The sequence below is a fragment of the Emydura macquarii genome, unplaced genomic scaffold, assembly GCF_026122565.2.
Source record: "Emydura macquarii macquarii isolate MOO-44397 ecotype Brisbane River unplaced genomic scaffold, CSIRO-AGI_Emac_v2 contig_1551, whole genome shotgun sequence".
Lineage (NCBI taxonomy): Eukaryota > Metazoa > Chordata > Testudines > Chelidae > Emydura > Emydura macquarii.
Window position 1 is genome coordinate 15,911,844 of NW_027131688.1, and position 20,487 is coordinate 15,932,330.

At 44.0% G+C, this 20,487-nt stretch overlaps 1 protein-coding gene across 3 annotated transcripts in view; it reads left to right on the forward strand.

Moving 5' to 3' along the window:
- BRF1 (BRF1 RNA polymerase III transcription initiation factor subunit) overlaps positions 1–20,487 on the forward strand; it is a 227,001-nt gene that overhangs the window by 54,981 nt on the left and 151,533 nt on the right. The window contains exon 4 of one of the 3 annotated variants that reach the window (XM_067554938.1): positions 1,496–1,508. The exons of the other annotated variants lie outside the window; for them this stretch is intronic. Coding sequence (XP_067411039.1) covers positions 1,496–1,508 — 13 coding nt within the window. The remainder of the gene's footprint in view (positions 1–1,495; positions 1,509–20,487) is intronic. 3 annotated transcript variants of the gene reach the window in all.

Genomic DNA, 20,487 nt, shown 5'->3' on the forward strand with positions numbered 1-20,487 from the left:
GGTCCTCTAATTAAGAGCCTTGTCCCTTGAAAAAAATTTTCCCTTGTGGATGATTATTCTACAGCAGGAGAACAATTCCTACATGGTGTGCTGTTTCAGGGGTTGTTTCAGCTTTCCATTGTTTTGGGTCATAAATTTATTAGACTTTTATGCGTTAAAAAACTTAAAGGAGAAACAAGTTTTTCATAGGCTATAATGTCCACTTACTACCTGTATCTTCCTGTTTAGAGCCTTGTGCTAATTGCCAATTATGGCAATTGTGGCTGTTCCAGTGTCATTGGTCAAATCATAAAGGGAGGGAAAAACTGCTGCAAGTGCAATACTAATAAATGACCGGTTTAGGAGAGCTGTACTAATTCTGTGTGGTACAGCATCCTGGAAGTTCACATCAGAACTGATCTTTTGGCAGAGCCTGTGGTTGACACGGGTGGGTACAAGCCTTGTGTCACAAGTGAAACAGAGGCTGATAAAACCGCAGGATAAGTGCTTAAAATCTGATAGGGTGAGCCTGCTTTCAAAGTGGGTGGGCCCTGGCTACGCCATCGGGTCACATAAGGATGCTGATCTCTACGGTTAATAGTGTTCCAAAGAAGCAGAAAGAATTGTTTTAAAAAAGTGCTAATATTTTGCTTAAAAAGTATACATATGGAAGGCTGTTTCATTGCTCAGTTGTCATTAACTCAGGATAGAAACTCTTTAAATTACTGGCACAGAACATAAGAATGGCCATACAGGGTCAGACCAACGGTCCATCTAGCCCAGAATCCTGTCTTCCGACAGTGGCCAAGGCCAGGTGCTTCAGAGAGAATGAATAGAACAGGTAGTCATCAAGTGACACATCCTGTTGGCAATTCCCAGCCTCTGGCAAACAGCAATCCCTGCCTATCTTGGCTAATAGCCATTGATGGACCTATCCTCCATGAATTTAGTTAGTTCTTTTTTGAACCCTGTTATGTTCACAACATCCTTCTGGCAAGGAGTTCCACAGGTTGACTGTATTGTGTGAAGAAATACTTCCTTTTGTTTGTTTTAAACCTGCTGCCTATTAATTTCATTTGGTGACCCCTAGCTTTTATGTTATGAGAAAGTAAATAAGGAAGTGTTGTTTACTCTTTCTCCACACTGGTCATGGTTTTATAAACTTCTGTCATATCCTCCCTTAGTTGTCTCTTTTCCAAGCTGAAAAGTCCCAGTCTTATTAATCTCTCCTCATATGGAAGCTTTTCCATACCCCTAATAATTTTAGTTACCCTTTTCCAATTCCAATATATCTTTTTTGAGATGAGGTGACCAGATCTGCATGCAGTATTCAAGATATGGGCATAACATGGATTTATAGGGGCAATATGATATTTTCTGTCTTATTATCTATCTCTTTTTCCTAATGATTCCCAACGTTCTGTTAGCAATATAAGGTCTAAATTATGAGCCGGCTCCTGCTCCCATCCCAATGGCGAAATTGTCATTGGCTCCAGTGGTACAGAATTGGACCAAGTTTTTTTGGCAGTGTGGTGGCATCTAGCAGGTGGCTGAAATTGTGAACTTTCTCTCATGCAATGGTATTTGTGCGAAATATCTGTAGCAGACTTAGGAAAAACAATAGTGGTGAATTCCCTTTCAGAGAGATCACGCATTAATCTGTCTTCAGTGTTTTGGTTTTTGGTTTTCCCCACAAGTTGAAGATACTGGGGTCAAATTAATCCTCTCTTGTAACTTCATTGCAAAACTGTTTGTTTTTTCATTTTATGAGTAGAGGATACAGTTGTAGAGTTTTTGGTCTATGAACAGTTCTTTTCCTAGTATCGTATCGGTGTTTACTGGCCTGACTACTGCTGCGAAACATAGGTTTTCTTACCAAGGGATTCGGTGTGCGTAAGTTGCATCAATGGTTAGTCTTTTTTCTGCCAGCAGAGAACAAAATAACTGCAGTCCCTGGATTGGTAAAGAGGAATTACTAAAAACAAAGGAACAGATTGTGCTGTCTTGTGCACCACTGGAAACCTAGAGTAGTTCCACTGAAGTCTCTGTAGCTGCTGTGGATTCACACCACCGTGTAACTGAGGTATTATTATTTATTTATATTGTGTTAGTGTGTAGGGTTCCCAGTCAGAATTTATGGTGCTGGGACTATACAAACATAACAAAAAATGGTCCCTGTCTGGAAGAGCTTACATTCCAAGAATGTGGCTCAGTATGTCCTTCAGGTTAATTAAAAGCCTGATTTTCAGGATTGCTGAGTGCCCGCAACACCTACTGAATTAAATGGTGCTCATTACATCTGATAATTAGGCTCTATATTTATTTTTAATATCTATAAGTTTTACGTAGATCCTCATCAGGGTGTTAAAACATAGTTCAATATACTTAGAAGTAATCTAAAATTTAATGTAATAAAGTAAATGATTAGGTTGGTCTTATGGTTAGCAAGAGCTAGGTCTGATTCCCAGGGTTATCCTGGGAATAACAATACTTAATAGTAGGCAGTGCACAGAACTGATGTGAGAAAATATTGTGTTAAAGAGATTAAAGGTCAGAATTAATTCTCAAGACAAATTCATACTGTTAAATGTTTTATATAATTAACATGAAATAATATAGAACAGGAGCAGTAAAATCCACTGCAATAACACCCATAAGCACATTTAAATATTGTACCTTCGTTGTAATTGGTGGCTCCAGAAACACAAAACACTTCTGCTTTAATCAGCAATACTGTTTTAGCTAAACACCTAAAAGAATGCTTCCGCTTTCATTGTTTTCCTAAGTCTTATCTGAATGTTTTTTTCCTGCACAGCTTGGTATTCCTCAAAAAAAAAAACATAGCATAAGATCAATATTATTCAACTTTCAAATTTGTTTAGGAAAATCTGAGTACTACATGTTAGTGATATACCAGCTATTCAGAACTATTTCATATTAATAATGAAGAAATCAGACTGGAATGCAATAAGAACATTATTTAAGTTTCTAATTAATAAAAGGAAAATATTGTATTTAATTACAGCAGTTCGCTAAGACAGGCTAAAAAGTTGCACTTTCAGCAAATCTTGAAAGAGGTCTAAATGTATTTAAAGAGGTCCTTTAAAATAATACATTTTTATGAAGTATAAAGATTAGAAGATTTGCAAGAGTGCCTTTCTGACAGCAATCTGATTTCTTCAGAGGATTATTACTAAGAACTGTTTGCATAATAGTCTGCATTCAGAAATTCTGTTGGGAACACTATTAAATCAAATTTATTATTTTAGTGTTTTTGTAATTTCATGCCAAGTATTCTTGTGAGTGGAGCCTTTTCACTATCTGTTTACCTTCATTGCACATCTGTGTCCTCCTTAGAAGACAAATAGAAACTCTCCTTTGAGTCTTACAGTCAGTTTAGTTCAATGTTATCATAAGCACAAATGGGGGGGAGGGGAGGGAAATGTGGCAAATGTGTCCATCTTTTGTGGAGAGCAAAGGAATGACCGCTGCATTGTGCCTAGTTTCAATGCTTTGGGAAATGAGTTGAAAAAATTATCAGAATTTTGATTTCCTACAAAACACTGCTTTTGCAGCAGACTGTTTCCATAGCCTTTTCTATTTTGACTTGCTGTTTGGAATAATATATTGAAACATTTAACCAGAGTAGTATGTGCTTTGAATTTTGTGTATTACGCTAATTATTCAAGCTTGTAAACCTTTTAAACACCTGGAGATAAAATGTGAATTGTAGAACTTTCACCTTCCTAGGTCAGTTGTAAGTGAATTCCTTAACTTAAAATACATTCCCAGTTTGGGAACTATACATAGAATTACTCTGATGCATGAAAGTATGAAAACATTACTGAGAATAAAGTTTAATCTAAGCTGCTACTAAACATTTTAAAAATTGGGATGTATTCTGTTTCTTCTCTGGAAAATTAACTTGTCCTGTCACTCTTTTAAATAAAATGTTAAGCCTATTTTTATGCACAAGTATTGAGGAAAAATCAAAGTGGCTATGAGCTTCACTTTGGATTGATAAGTAAGGTGTGGCGCACTTTGGATACATACATCTTATATCTGCACGTATTATGTATTGATATTGGAAAGCAAATTTGGAATAGGGACAATTGTCTTAACCGTAAGAGTGAAAAGTCAGATCTTCTTTTATTGTGCTAAAGGTATAATAAACTTATGTATATAGTGTGTTCAAGACTGCATAAAATTTGTTCTACTTCGAGTGATTGTTCATGTCCATTCCAATATAGGTGAGTGCATGCCAGCGTTCACGGTTCCCGGAACTTTTTTCCCCTTAGCAGACCCCATAGGGTCGGCTCTAGTGCCCTGGAGCCCCGCGCTCATGCCGGGGTATATGAGGCATTGCCTACCCTACGGCCCCTCAGTTCCTTCTTTCCGCCCGTCACAGTTGCTTCTCGCAAGTACCATTCCCCTTGTTGAACTTTGTTGTTGTTGTTCAGTTAGTTAGGTGTTAAGTACTGTTAAGTAGAGTGGTTAGTGATAAAGAATAGAAGCCCTTAGGGGCTCAGGGTGGCCGGGCCATGCCGTGTCACCTGGCTTTAAGCCTTGCGCCGCTTGTGGCAAGGCTTTTCCAGTTAGTGACCCTCACGATTGCTGCCTCAAGTGCCTGGGAGAGCAGCACTGGAGGGAGAAGTGCCGGATTTGTAAAGCTTTCAAGCCTAGGACTCAGAAAGAGCAGGACGTTAGGCTGAAAGCCATTTTGATGGAGGCGGCGCTCGGACCGGCCTTCGAGGCGTCACGTTCCACCTCGGCACTGAGCGTCTCCTCGATGCAGCGTGCACTGCCGGCACCGGAGTCAATTCGGCGCAGGGAGGCATCTCCGGTGCTGAAGAAAAAGAGGCGGCAGTGCACGGTGTGCGCACACTCCCCCGCACCACCGATCCGGGCGGGGTCGAGTGCGGAGGTGTACCAGCCACGGCCCGTAGAGCTTGCTCCAGTGCCTCCATCTCCGAGCAGGGAGCCTCCCCCAACTCCTGGGGGTGAGGGAGTGCCCCTGCAGGTGCCATCGACACCGGAGGCTTGTCAGGCGGCAAGAGCCCTGATGGCCTTGCCCACGCCTCCGCCCCCCCCTTCTGCCGAGGGAGAGAGGGCCGGTGTCCCGGGGTAAACCCACGCTGCGTCCCCCCGAAGGCTGGTTGAGACCCCCGACGGGTGGAAAAGTCTCCCGCTGGATGGTCACCGAGGGTAGAGCGTGGAAGCTCCCCTCAGCACCAAGTCCTGCTCGTCCAGCAGATCCTCTCTGCGGTACCGAGGTCGGTCCCCGATGCCGGAGGCAGCACAGGTAAGGCGGCACTGCTCGAGGGCCGCCTCACGGCACAGGGGCAGTTCACACTCCCAGTCCCCAGCACTGAGCCGTTCGTCCAGGTGGCACCGAACCTGGTTGCTGGCGGGGAGTCCGGCACTGAAGGACTCGCCCGCCCCAGCGCATCACAGATCCCAGTCTTCGGAGTCGGGTTCGGCACTGCGAGGCTCCCGACGGCACCATTCCCGGTCCCCTAGGGGCAAGTGGCACCAGAAGTCATTGGTGCCGAGATGATGGGCCTCCACATCGAGCTCCTCGGAGCATGTCTCCTTGCGTCGGCACCATCGCGGATACGGTGGCGATCTTTATCTGCCTCCTCAGAGTCATCGAGGAGTCGGTCCCCAGTGCGGAGCGGCAAGGGCCGGAGACGGGCTCGACACCACCACTCCAGTGGCTCTGGGTCCTGGAAAGGCAAGGATGCTCAAGGGTCTGGCTGACATCACTAGGAGGCTCATCAGCCGGTTCCGATGCCACCCCAGGGTCTCTGGCAATGGCCCTATTGGGGCCCATAGGGGCTTCATATGGGACAGGGGACAGTGTCTGTCCCATCCTCAGGGGTGCAGTCAGTGCCCGCTGCACCAGACAAAGAATGTGAGGACCATTCCTCGGATGAGGAATCAGACCCAGGGGAGGGACCCTCCATGGAGCCACCCCATCACCAGGGGGGTGAGCACCCAGTCGTCATCCTCCTCCCCAGATGAAGCAGCCTCCAGGGGCCACAGGACGCCGCTGAGAGACTTCAGGGCTCACCAGGAGCTGCTGAAAAGGGTGGCCTCTAACTTGAACCTGGAGGTCAGGGAACTATCAGAGGAGGAGGTATCCTTTTCGGTGTTCTGGGGGCAGAGGGCCCATCAAGGGTTGCCCTGCCAATTCATGACAGGGTCCTTAAGCTTGCTAAGGCCCTGTGGCAAACCCCTGCCTCGGTAGCCCCTATACCAAATGGCACCGAAAAGAAATATTATGTGTCTGCTGATGGGTTTGAGTTCCTCTTTACACAACCGGCCCCAGGAACCCTAGTGGTGGATGTGGCCAATCAGAGGGACAGGCAGGGGTACCAAGGTTCCACTCCCAAGAACAAGGAAAACAAAAAAATGGACTTGTTTGGGAGAAAAATTTATTCAACTGCGACATTACAGTTCAGGATTTCAAACCACCAGGCCCTACTGGGCAGGTATAACTTTAATCTCTGGGACTCCCTCAAGCAGTTTGCTGAGGTGTTGCCCGAGGAGCAGGCAGCAGACTTTGTCACGGTCCTCGAGGAGGGGATCACGGTGGCTGGGACAGTGCTACAAACCGCCAGTGACGCTGCAGACACGGCAAGCCAGGCTATGGCCTCTGCTATTGCCATGTGGCGGTGTTCGTGGCTTCAGTCCTCGGGGCTCTCACAGGAAGTGCAGCAGTCGATTCAGGACCTCCCCTTTGATGGGTCAGGCCTGTTTTCAGACAAAACTGATGAGAAGCTGCACGGCCTTAAGGATTCGCGGGCCACGCTTCGTTCCTTGGGCCTCTATACAACCCAAGCCTCGAGGCGACAGTCGCGGCCCCAGGCACAGCAACAACCTAGGCCACCACCTAGGCCCTTTCAGCCTAATGGGGCAGAAACAGAGTTTGGATGGCGTAACCGGCCCCCTAGCTCGTCTTCAGCCTTCCAGCAAGGGCCCCCCAAAGGTTCAGGCAATAGGAAAGGACAATTTTGATGGTGCGCCTGAGGGTGGCACCCCTACCGGCTCCCTGGATCCGTCTCGTCCTTTCTTAGACAGATTAAAGCCCTTCTACAAAGAATGGGCAAGCATTACATCAGACTGTTGGGTCCTCGGTATAGTCCTCCAAGGATACGCCCTACAGCTCACACCCCGCCCCCCAAACAACCCTCCCCCAGTCCCTCTTCAGGGACCCCTCTCACGAGCAACTCCTCTTGCAGGAGGTAATCACCCTCCTCGACCTGGGGGCGGTGGAAATGGTCCCACAGAACGAAATAGGGAGAGGATTCTATTCCAGATACTTCCTCATCCCCAAGGCGAAGGGGGGCCTGAGGCCCATATTAGACCTGTGCTGTCTAAACAAATTCATCAAGCAGCTCAGGTTCCACATGGTCTCCCTAGCCTCCATTATCCCTATTCTGGATCCAGAAGATTGGTATGCCACCCTTAACCTGAAGGGTGCATATTTCCATGTACCTATCCTTCCCAGCCACAGGCGCTTCCTTTGATTTATGGTGGCGGGTTCCCACTATCAATTTACGGCCCTGCCCTTTAGCCTCTCGTCTGCCCCCAGGGTATTCACCAAGTGCATGGCAGTAGTGGTTGCCCACCTGAGGCGCAGGGGGGTGCAGATTTTCCTTTACCTGGATGACTGCTTAATCAAGGGCAGGTCCAGGTCCCACGTACAGGACAGTGTGACCCTCACCTGTGCCACACACAGCAGGTTGGGTCTGCTCATAAACGAGTAGAAATCGACTCTAACCCCAGTGCAGCACATAGAGTTTATAGGGACCACCCTGGATGCTTCCCAGGCCAGAGCCTTCCTCCCGCAACCTCAGTTCGAGGCTATGGCTGCGATTATCGCAGAGCTGCACCGGTGCCCCACCATGACAGCCAGGCACTGCCTGCAGCTGTTAGGGCACATGGCAGCCTGCACATATGTGGTACGGCTGGCTTGCCTCAAACTCAGGTCACTCCAGGCATGGTTGGCCTCGGCGTACGTGCCAAGCAGACACCCCTTGAACAGGGTGATCACGGTTCCCCCGTCAGTCCTAGCCTCCCTGAATTGGTGGAGGACCCCCGGGGCAGTGTTGAGGGGCATCCTCTTCAGGGATCTGGCCCCATTGGTCACCCTGATCTCTGATGCCTTGGATGTGGGGTGGGGAGCTTACATCAGTGCCGACCTGGGCACTAAGGGGCTCTGGATGGAGGAGGAGAGGCACCTGCACATCAGTGTAAAAGAACTCAGGGCCGTCAGACTGGCGTGCAAGGTGTTCCTCAGGTTCCTGATGGGCAGGATGGTGCAGGTGCTGACGGACAATACTGTAGTCGTGTTTTATATCAACAGGCAAGGGGGTGCATGCTCCTTGGCCCTCTGCTAGGAAGCCATCCGCCTGTGGGACTTTGCAGTGAGGCACGACTTTCACTTGTCTGCTTCTCATCTCTACCTTGCCACGACTGATCGTTGCACCTGGAGGTAGTGACTTTCATCTTCCGCAAGTGGGGTGTTCCCCAACTGGACTTGTTCGCATCGTCCTGGAACAAGAAGTGCCCGAGGTTTTGCTCGCTCCGGGGTTGTGAGCCGGGTTTAATATCCGACGCGTTCCTCATCGAGTAGAGGGGGACCCTTATGTATGCATTCCCCCCCCATTCCGCTTTTGCCCAAGGTCCTCTTGAAAATCAAGAGGGACAAGACGGTCATAATACCCATCACCCTGGCCTGGCCGCATTGGTTCAGTATGCTGATGGACCTGTTTATTGCCCCGCCGGTGGAGCTCCCAAGACGACACAACCTGCTTTCCTAGGACCATGGTCACCTGCTCCACCCGGACCTGGACTCCCTACACCCCATGGCCTGGAGGCTCTGTGGCTGATGGAGGGGGAGAGAGCCTGCTCGGTGCAGGTTCAACAAATTCTGCTGGGCAGCAGAAAACCTTCAACACAGGTCATGTATCGGGCTAAGTGGAGGCGGTTTACCTGCTGGGCGGAGTCCTGGGGCATCCTGTCAAGCCTCTCTCCTATCCAGGCAATCCTGGAGTACCTGCTCCAGCTAAAACTCCAGGGTCTGGCGCTGATGTCCCGGAAGGTCCACCTGGTGGCCATCTCGGCTTTCCATCAACCGCTAGAGGGGAGATCCCTGTTCTCCCACCCCATGTTGGTCAGGTTCCTTAAGGCGGTGGAGAGGCTTTATCCGCAGGTCCGTGACCCAGTGCCTCCCTGGGATCTCAACCTGGTCCTCTCCACACTTATGGGGCCCCCCTTTGAGCCCATGGCTTCATGCCCTCTGCTCGTCCTCTCATGGAAGGTAGCCTTCCTGGTGGCCATTACCTCGGATAGGAGGGTCTCCGAGATTAGAGCTTTGACCTCGGAGCCCCCCTACACCGTGTTCTATAAGGATACCCACCTCCAAGGTATTGCTTTTTAATCACCTATATTGGAATGGACATGAGCAATCACTCAAAGTAGAAAGCAGGGTTACTTACCAGCAACTGTTGTTCTTTGAGATGTGTTGCTTATGTCCATTCCACAACCCACCCCCCGTCCCTGCTGCCGGAGTTGGCGGAAAAAAGGGACTGAGGGGGTATAAGGCCGGCAGTGCCTCATATACTGCAGCATGCACTCGGGACTCCAGGGGGCACCAGAGCCAGCCCTACGGGGTCTGCTAAGGGGAAAAAAGTTCCAGGAACCATGCATGGTGGCATGCACTCACCTATATTGGAATGGACATGAGCGACACATCTTGAAGAACATCAGTTACTGGTAAGTAACCTTGTTATTATAACTGAAACATATAAGCCTTTTATTACATACAAAACAGAAATCCAAACATTGACTCTATCTCATCTGCTTGAACTTGATAGAAAATTTTGTCTCCCTCACCCATTTTATATCATTTTCCTTTTCATCACTGGCTTTTTTTCCTCTGTGCCCATGGGCAGAAGTTTTGACCATGTCACTAGGGAAAAAATTTATGCTCTTAACTTGAGTTAACTAATGTGGTAAAATCCTAGAGAAGACAAGGCTATGTGTAGTTTTCATACAGGTAGGCTGGTTGAGTTAAAAACCATGTTGGTCCCTTCTGACCTTAGAGTCTATGAGTTTAAAAACTATGGAGGAGTTTATCATAGAATCAGAGAAGATTAGGGTTGGAAGGGTCCTCAGGAGGTCATCTAGTCCAGTCCCTTGATGGCTACCCTGACATGCTAACTTGTGTGAGAACTACAAACTGCCTTGTCTTCACTAGAATTTTACCTCATGTTAGATAAGGTAAGAACACATCTTTTTTTTTTTTTTTTTTTTCCCCCCAGTGAGCACCCTTGGCATTGTGGTATGCAGTCCCTCAACCAGCTGCTAAAGTTGTGAAATGATTGTGCTTTCTATGCTTTTTTGTTGGACTCCAACTCAGTGGGACTCTGGTCCTGCTGGGCCAAAGAGCGGGTTTCTCTGAAATTGGGGTGGTCTTAGTTGGTTGCCTTTGAAATTACTAATGGTCCATCCTTGACCTCTCCATTCTTCAGGAAAATAAGGATTAGGAAACACTAACAGATCTTCAAAGGTCAGTGCTGAAGAAATCTGCCCCAAAGAGATATCTGGAATTTGCAGTTGCCATGCCTGGCTCTATAAATTAAATAAGAGAACATTCTACACTGTAGTTCATAGGAGTTGAAAGGAAATTTTCTCAGGTGAGTACAGTTAACTTCTGCAGAATCTGAGCTGCTTTTTCTTTTTTTTAAATGAAAATTTCTAGTCTTTTATTGTGACTAAGAAAGCCTTCCAGATAAGAACTAACTGTTATATGGTTCAGTGTTGGTTTCCGCAGGCCTGGCCTTCAATTAAAATTTAGGTTGACATAGATACATCTCTCAGGGGCATGAAAAATGCGCACCCCTGAGTGACATAGCTATGCTGACCTGACCTCCATTGGAGACGCAGCTAGATCAATGGAAGAGAGCTTCTGTTGATCTAGTTACTGTCACTTGGGGAGGTGCTGTTCCTTATACAGATGGAAAAACCCCTTTGGTCAGTGTAGGTGGTGTCTATGAAATACCACTGTGGCTAGACCAGTACAGGTAGACCCCGTAGTGTAGACAGCCTATCTTAAGACAGATTAATCCATTGTCTCAGCTGCTGTTTGTTGCCTTTCAAAGGTGAAGCAGAATGAAACTCTTCATTCTGTCTCAGTTTAGACTGCTGCTACTGGAAACCCTGTAGGGCATCAGTGAAACTGAGTAGCTGGTCAGTTTCACTCTGCTGCAACTTTGAAAAGCCCTGAGTGGAATCCTGCAATGAAGCAGATCACTGGAGAGGAGGACCCTAAAATAGAGGTCAGAGTAAAGGTTGATTAGTGAAACCTGCTCCCCCCAATAGTTGCCACCCACAAAGCAGACAGTAGGTTCTAGTATGGGAAGGAGCAAAGCATATAGAGAGTGCTGCTGCTTCTTTCAGGAACCAGAGGAGATGGAGTGTGTGTGGAGAGGCCACAAAGTGTGGAGCCCTCAAGTGGAGTTCGGGGACAGCAGCAGCCTGACAGGAATCTCAGCTCTTTTTTCCTAGCACTAAAGGACACTTAAATTTTCAGCTCTTCACTTTTATTCCTCTGGTTTACTCATCCAGCTATTTAGATATCTTTCGCAAATCTCTCTCTTTTTGATAGAGATGAAAGATTTGAGAGAGATGAAACAGAGAATGAGGTAGAGAATGAAAGAGAGAGAATGTAGAAGAAACAGACATAGAACACAGCACAGGAAAATATAAGCCATGGTTGTTTATAGGAAAGAAGAGAGAGAATGGATACAATCAAGAAAGACCTAGTAAGTTACATTTTAAAATGGTTATTAAACAGAAAATGAACAATATCCTACAACTTGTACATTGCACAACTACACATTCTTTAAAATAGAAGGGAGGAAGGGTGTGGGTTTTGAGTGTGTGGCAGGATAGGTATTTCATCCTGGCAAATGGATTTAGTCCTAGGGCTACCCACATGTCAGGTAAATGTTTTGAACCTTTATTAATAGGAATGCTGTGGAGATCAAGCAGTGCAACTTTGTGTTATAACACAGTACTTTTGTTTGTAATAACAAAAGTCTAAGGGTACACCCTGACTAAAACTGAAAATCCTAATGCAACCTTGCCTGTGCCCTATGACCTTGTGACTGCTCCACTATAATAAATATTTCAGGCCTTTTGGTAAAGGAGTTTATCGTAGGTGGTACAAGAATACTGTTTTTCATCTTGTTTTCCTGTGCAGCTGCATATTAAATCAGCTGATCCAATCATGTCCCTTGGGCACGCCTGTGCAACCCCACCTAAAGCTAATGTGTGCACAGGTATAATTTGCTTCTGAATAATTTTTATTGCTGATGCATGTGCAGTAAAGAGCCACAGTCTCACATGGCAGATTGAGTTTTATAGGGCTGGGAGTTAGAAAAAAAAAATTATTTGAAAGCTGAGCAAAGATGATCAGTGAGATGCTATAAACATGAACCCACAGTGTTTCTATTGGTCACTTTTCAGAGTAGAACTGTATATTAAGAGATTGCAGTCAGTGTACTGGAGAAAGCTATTTGAAATTACACTACCTGGTCACAATAAAAGTACTGCAATACTGTGTAAAAGGTGCCTGACTAGATCTTTTCCACATATCACTGGCAGCTTTATTTTCCAGTGGCAGATGTTTACATTGTTACTGATTTTTCTCATGAAGAGTTTCAGCAGCTGAGATAAGTTTACAGTGCCTTAAAAACAGATAATGAAAGAGCTGTTTCTGTGCTGTAAGAGACATAAGTGTTTTTGACATCTTTAGAGGATTAAAAAATAAGTAACTTAAGGATAAAAGTTTAAAATGACACTTCGAGAAGATATTCCTTATCTTCCATCTTGATTAAAACCATCTAATGCAATGGTTCTCAAATTTTTTGTATTAACGACCCCTTTCACACAGCAAGCCTCTGAGTGTGACCCCGTGGCCCGCATGGGCGCCCCCTCCATTGCTCTGTCCCCCAGGGGCAACCTCTCTTTGCATCTCGCCCTCGTGGGTTCCCCTCTCCCTCTTCACTCCTAATCCCTGCACTGTGCCCCCTTTGCCCCTAACCCCTGCACCCTCCTCCTGTGCCCACCTGGGGAAACTGACCTGCATGCACAGAGTGGCTGGTATGACTTCTTGCTTCCCCCTCGAAGGCTGCTCTTCCACACACCCTGAGGGGACTGTGAAGGTGGTGGGGGGGGGAGCAAGGAGCAACATCAGGGCTCCGTGCATCTAGGTTGCTTTCCCCACCTGGACTGCATAAGGGGAGGGCAGAGAGCAGCAGCTCCTGATGCTCACCTCAGAGCACAGCCCAGGTGGGGAAAGTGACCTGGATTAAGGGAGCTCTGGCATTGGTCCTTGCTTCCCCCCAACCATGCACAACTCCCTCAGGGGGCGCAGAGGAACATTGGGGATGGGGTGGGGTGAGCAGTATCTGTGTGTCACCGCTTGCTCCCCTCCCCTCCCCTCCATGTTCCTTCGCTGGGAGGAAGCAGGGAGGCTCACAGCCCTGTGCCCAGCTGGGGTCAGGGCTCTCAGCTTGCGACCCCCAGATAACCACTTAGGGGGTCGTGACCCCCAATTTGAGAACCAATGATCTAATGGAAATTGTTGCTCTTTAAAAACTTGACAAATGCTATTTGCAAGTAGATTAACTTTATTGTGCTGGTCACCAACCAATGGCATGCTGCATTATATTGGAATGCTTTGTGTTTTCCTATTGAAGTGTAGTAAATATTGACAAATAATATCAACAGCATAGTAAATCTGTGACAAGTGTAGAAGAATTGTACAAATTACTTAATGAAAGCTTCTATATCTTCAGTGGGGTGTGTACACACTCTCATAATAAAACAATGAGTGGCATCCCATTGCTCATTTCAGAGTATTTCCTAAAGATGAGTCACTGCTAAATGTGTGGTTGTGTCTGAAAATTGGCACTTTCTGCATCTTTTCAAACACTGAGACTTTTAGATAGTAAGTCATTGTAGAACAAATAGGAGCAAAATTGAATTCGCTTCACTACTGAATAAAGAAATTAAAGTTTGTTATGCTGCCTTCTTCGCCGGGCATTTTGGATAATTGGTGTGTGTGTGTGTGAGTGAAAACTAGGACTGATTTACTTTAAATGAGAGATCCAACATAAAGTGTGGATTTCTGCCATTTTCATTATAAAATTCTCAATATGCTATTTTGCTCTTGACTCAGCCTTGCACATATTGGTGTAAAGCATGAAGGATTCTTTCTCCAAGAATCAGGCAGCATAGACAATACTGGAGAGGTTTATTCACGATACCAGGAAGTCTGATAAATCAGCTTCAGCTTTCTGATGTTATAGTGATAAATTATATACCCTTTCTTATTGATTACGTAATACATTTTAAATTCTTTATCTATTCATTTACAAATATGGACATTGTCCCATCTACAGAGAACAACCATATAATGGTCGTTAAATACATACAGAGATACTTTTAATCACTCCACTTACATCCAGACTGCTAAGGTTACACTCGGTGGGGGGGGTAGGGTGGAGGGAGAAGGTGTGGGGGGGAAATCTTTACAGATAGGTGGCAGACAGACAGACAGAAACACAAAAGTAAATGTGGTGTTCTTATCAAAAATAGAATTACAAGAGGACATCTGGCTTCCTGGGTCATCGGATGTTTGCATGGGCCATTGTCCTTGGGGATTAGCCATTTACATAAGTTTTAATGTACAACTTGTTAGCTGAAAAGTCTCAAGCCTTACATTGGATAGCTGGGCAAAATTCTGTACTGAGTTACATGGCATTATAACCCCATGGATTATTTAGTTTCTCTCTTTGAGTCCTCTTCAATTGGACTCATGGTAATTAGCTAAGGCACATGGTTTCAAAGGCAAAGGATAAAAAAAAAATCCCAATACATTAGAAAACAACAACAAATCCTCTTTAAAATATTCCTAACAGTTTCTCTATAATACAGGGCATATTCAAAATACATTATGCTTCAGTGCGGTCAAGATCTTAGTAACACATATTTGAGAGAACCTTTAACTTCTGCTTGTGACTTTGCTAGTTGTGAGTAATATGAGCATAACAAATTCATGCACTTTAATGTATTTCCAATATAGATAATATAACTGTCTAAAGTAATAAAATAAAAATACTATAATGCATGATCGTGCATGTGTAAAATACATATACACCATATATATTTACACTGTGTATATGTATTTTACACATGCGTGTGCACATGTCTACATTTAATATTTTTATAAATATATGTAATTTATATACATTTCTGCAAAAAGATAGATGTGGTATTCGACTCTAATTATGTGGTTACCAGAAGCAATGCTTTCACATTTTTCTTACCAGAACATTAATGTTCTACAAATAATTGGTGGACATCCCAATTTTTTTTCAAAGGGATATTACAGGTATTGCCAACAAAGTTTCTTGGGAAATTTTTCTTAAGTCATGCTTTTATTATGTTTGAATTACTTTTGCTATCTCAGAAGTGGTTTTAGTAGCTGTTGTAAAGTTTTACTCCAACAGCTGATGACACGGAACATCTTGAATATATGAAGTTGGGGAAGCTGTGACAGACACTATAATACGTGAGGTAATGTCATAGTTAATTTCCATGCATTAGTGCAGAATGTGACTTTTCTTGTGTAGAATAAAATTTTATATTTAGTGTAAGCACTTCTGAACCGTTTGGCATGGGCTGAGATCTTCTAAGCACTGCAGGAATTTAACCCGACAGTTTCTGTGAATTTTAATGAAAGATGTGACTGAATCCTTTGGGCTGCTTTGAAAATCTCAACAAGGATAAAAATGGCGTATTGTACTAAGTTATCAGTGTTGCTTATCAACAGTTTTTAAGCAACCAACTTTTCAGCCCCATGCTATATTTAGTTTCCATAAGAAAGAATGGTAGATGACTCAATGGATTGGTATTGATATAATGGAGACTTTAACCAGATCACCTGTTTTGATTATGACAGAAAACAGGGGTAACTAAAAGTTTGGTTACCTGTACTGAAAGTGTTGATCATTCCAGCTCTTACTAGAATGCAGGCCATATTATTCACACCACTCTAATTGGCAGTTTCAACTTCAACAGAGGTTTCAGATTTGACCGAACATGAGGAATGAACTCTTACCGCAAGATGTGGGTCTTGAGGTCAATTTGAAATATGTTGGTGGAATGTCGTGGGAAACTTGCACTTCTTCTGCCCATCCTCTGGATAAAGGACTTCCTTTTGGCACTTCTTGACAGTTAACAAATTTAAATAATTGAAAAGGTGTGTCCATATATGTACAGACCTGCATCTAATATAGAGATTCATGTAACAGGGTGACTGATACAATTTCCATCTTCTCATTGTGCTAGACTCGGGAAATTCATTGACGCACTCACTATGGGCCTTCTAATACAGGAAACTTCCCAGTTTTGAATATTGATCTTTCTTCAGTGATGCTGTCATTTTGGGGAATGAGGCCTCCAATATTGGCAAATTTTGATGGTGTATTATTGATTTTAGCAAAGCTTTTGACACAGACCCACCTGACATTCTCATAAGCAAACTAGGGAAATGTCGTCTTTGAAAAACCACAGTCAAAAAGTAGCTAGCAATGGTTTTCTATCAAACTGAGAAGATGTATGTAGTGGAATCCTGCATGGGTTTGTCCTGAGTCTGCTACTATTCAATATTTTCATCAATTACTTTGATAATGGAGTGACTGCTAGCGGTAAATATGCCAATGCCCTGTGATGGGACGTTTGATAAGGTGGGTTCTGAGTTACTACAGAGAATTCTTTCTGGGTGTCTGGCTGATGAGTCTTGCCCACATGCTCAGGGTTTAGCTGATTGCCATATTTGGGGTTGGGAAGGAATTTCCCCCCAGGGCAGATTGGCAGAGGCCCTGGGGGGTTTTGCCTTCCTCTGTAGCATGGAGCATGGGTCACTTTCTGGTGAATTCTCTGTACCTTGAAGTCTGTAAACCATGATTTGAGGACTTCAATAACTCAGTCATAGGTTAGGGGTCTATTACAGGAGTGGGGAGTGAAGTTCTGTGGCCTGCGTTTTGCAGGAGGTCAGACGAGATGATCATATTGGTCCCTTCTGACCTTAAAGTCTATGAGTTTGTGTCTATAAGAGTATGTTTATAAAATTTGCAGATGACACCAAGCTGGGAGGGGTTGCAAGCACTTTGGAGGACAGGAGTAGAATTCAAAATGGCCTTGACAAATTCCAGAAATAGTCTGGAATCAATTAAATGAAATTCAATAAAAACAAGTGCAAAGTACTTCACTTAGGAAGGAAAAATCAAATTCACAACCACAAAACAGGGAATAACTGGCTATGTAGTAGTACTACTGAAAAGGATCTGGGTTACAGTGGATCACAAATTGAATATGAGCTAACAATGCAAAAAAGGCAATATTCTGGGGTATATTTCGACACGGGAGATACTTCTTCTGTTTTACTCGGCACTGGTGAGGCCTGAGCTGGAGAATTGTGTCCAATTTTGAGTACCACACTTTAGGAAAGATGTGACAAATTGTAGAATCCAGAGGAGAACGACAAAATGATAAAAGGTTTAGAAAACCTGACCTGTGAGGAAAGGTTAAAAAAACTGGGTATGTTTAGTCTTGAATAAAGATGATTGAGAGGGGACCTGGTAAATCTTCAGATATGTTAAGGGTTGTTATAAAGAGGACAGTGATCACTTGTTCTCCTTGTCCACTGAACAATGGATAAGTAGAAATGGGCTTAATCTGCAGCTGGGGAGATGTAGGTTAGCTATTAGGAAAAGCTTCCTTCCTAATTATAAGGATAGTTGAGCACTGGAACAGGTTACTTAAGGGAGGTTGTAGAACACAGGCGTAGCCGGAACTGATCTTTTGGCAGGGCCTGTGGTTGACACGGTGGGCACAAGCCTTGTGTCACAAGTGAAACAGAGGCTGATAAAAACGTGGGATGACTTGCTAAAAATCTGATTGGGTGGGCTTGCTTTCAAAGTGGGTGAGGCATGGCCCACCCATAGCTACGCCACTGTTGTAGAAACCTCTTTATTGGCAGTTTTTTAAGAACATGTTAGACAAACACCTGCTGGTGATAGTTTTGGTATACTTGGTCCTGCCTCAGTGCAGGGGGCTGGTCTAGATGATGTCAGAGGTCCCTTCCAGCCCTACATTTCTATGATTATGTAAGAAGATGGATAATACATACACATACAAGTTGTGTATACATGCATGCATAGACTGAGTTACAGGATAACAGCACTAAAACACTGCTTGAGGGCCTGAGCAAATCTAGGCTTGATAGCAGTGTAGCTAAACAACAACAGAAACCTTCCTTCAAACAAGATTATCTCTTGGTCATTATTTTTTAAGGAGCACTTAATAACAGTGCATTAGATTGAGAGAGAGAGAGAGAGCGCGCACACACAAATAAAGATGCAACACTTGGCTTCTAGCATGGAAAAATAAATAATTCTATATTTATACTTATTTTTGGTCTTGTATTTTATTAATCAAGGTAACAGTAATTCTATAGAAGTAAATGTGGGCACTTACAATAAAATAAACCAGGTCAATGTTGTGATGAGCCACTGGGCAGGTATGATTTACATGTTTAAAACAAGGAACATGTTATTAATTTACAGGGATAGATTGTCTAGGTGTTGTGGATCTTACAGTGTCCTCCTTTTTACATTTTTCCAAAACATCAGTGTAGTCTCTTGGCAGTCTCATTGGACTCATGGTTTCAATTGCCATCTCTGATGGGACCTGTCTCTCTGCCTGACCTTTCCCATCCTTCCTCTCTGCCTCCCATTTCCAGACGTCCTTGCAACACTTCCTGTTAGTTGTCCCACTGGCATCCCAAAATAATTAACCTCCAAAACTGAGCTTCTTACCTTTCCTCCTGATCTTTCTTCTCTATCATTGTTGCCAGCTCCTTCATCCTTCCTGTTCTCAGACTCGTAATCTTTGGGTACTGGGAGAAGACAAGAATGACCCTTCTTTGCTTTGTTCTCTTTTCCTCTTTCTCCTCCAACCTATCCAGAACACTGCTGCTACAGTGCTCTTCCCCTCCTGGCTCTTAACCAGTCTTTCTCACTCTTTTTTTGAATCTCTTCATTGGCTTCTTGTCCTTTGCCCATTATTTGCAAATTTTTTGTCCTTGCCTTGAAAACTGTAGAATTTCACCTCTACTTACAAGTTGGAACTCCCTTCCGCCTCCCCCTCACTCTCTACACTTCTCCCAGTTTTCATGCACTGTTGTTTTTTTGTCTCCTATACTCTTGGCTTCATTCCTTTCATGCTTCTGCTCCCTGCAAGTGGAACAATCTCTCGCTTCTTGTCTGCCAACCACTCTTTTATATCCCTCCATAAAACTGACCTTCTGAGAATACTTCCTTGTTTTTCTCATCAGTAATTTTTCCTCTTTCCCTTCCCTGAACTGCAGCATTTTGTTTTGTTTGGACTTTTTCATCTGTGTTAGAATACAGGCTTTTTGGGACAGGGAATATATTTTGCGTTGTTTTTGTAAACAGTAGGTTGAATTGTCTGTCCTATATAAATAATCTGTAATATCATGATATTAAGAGTAAGGCCTTCTAGATCCTGTTCTGTTGAGGACTTAGCCTCAAAGGGTAACATTTTCAAGGAACCTAAGTCTCACTGAAAGCAAACGGGATTTAGATTCTTTGAAAATTTTACCCTAAATGATGAATGTGAAGATGATGATTAAGAAAAGCTTACACCATTAACTTTGTAAAGTCTGAATTTTAGTGGGGTTGTTTTGTGTATTCCCATCACATACATTTGGGTGGTTGGTATAATAATATAGACTGGAAATTTGTCTCCTTTTTTAATAGGCCTAATTAAATGGTTGTATAATTTTGAATAACTCTCCTAACTTAATGTTAGTTACTGAAACAAAGGATGCAGTGTTGTGAACAAGGATCACCAGCAGAAGACATGCCAGATCATTAGAGATGTTGTTCAGGAAATGTGTTTCCTGCCTTATCTTTCTGATGTTCATTATATATTTACGAAAAAATGCTGGCAGCAAATCTGTTGATCAATGGAATTACTTCAGCTAAATGGTTAACCCAGACAGGAGTTTGTGTAATGGTTCTTTTTGCCCTTTAATAGTTAAGCATTTCATCTTATATAACCATATGAAATTAAGGATTTTAATTGGAGACTAAAAATCATTAAATTCTGTTTTTCATGTGTGTTTGCCTACACAGACATGAAGATAGGGTTTTGTGCAAATGACATTCATGCTCACAAGTTGAGTAGTTAGACACACTTGATTTGCATGCTCAAGGACAACCCCTGGGGGGATGCTTACTTTTTTGCATATGTAAAATTGCAAATGTGGAGGCTGTATTTGAGAACTTGCTTCACCAGGTTTCAGGGTCAGATCTCATTTTTTGCTAAATATTTAAGAAA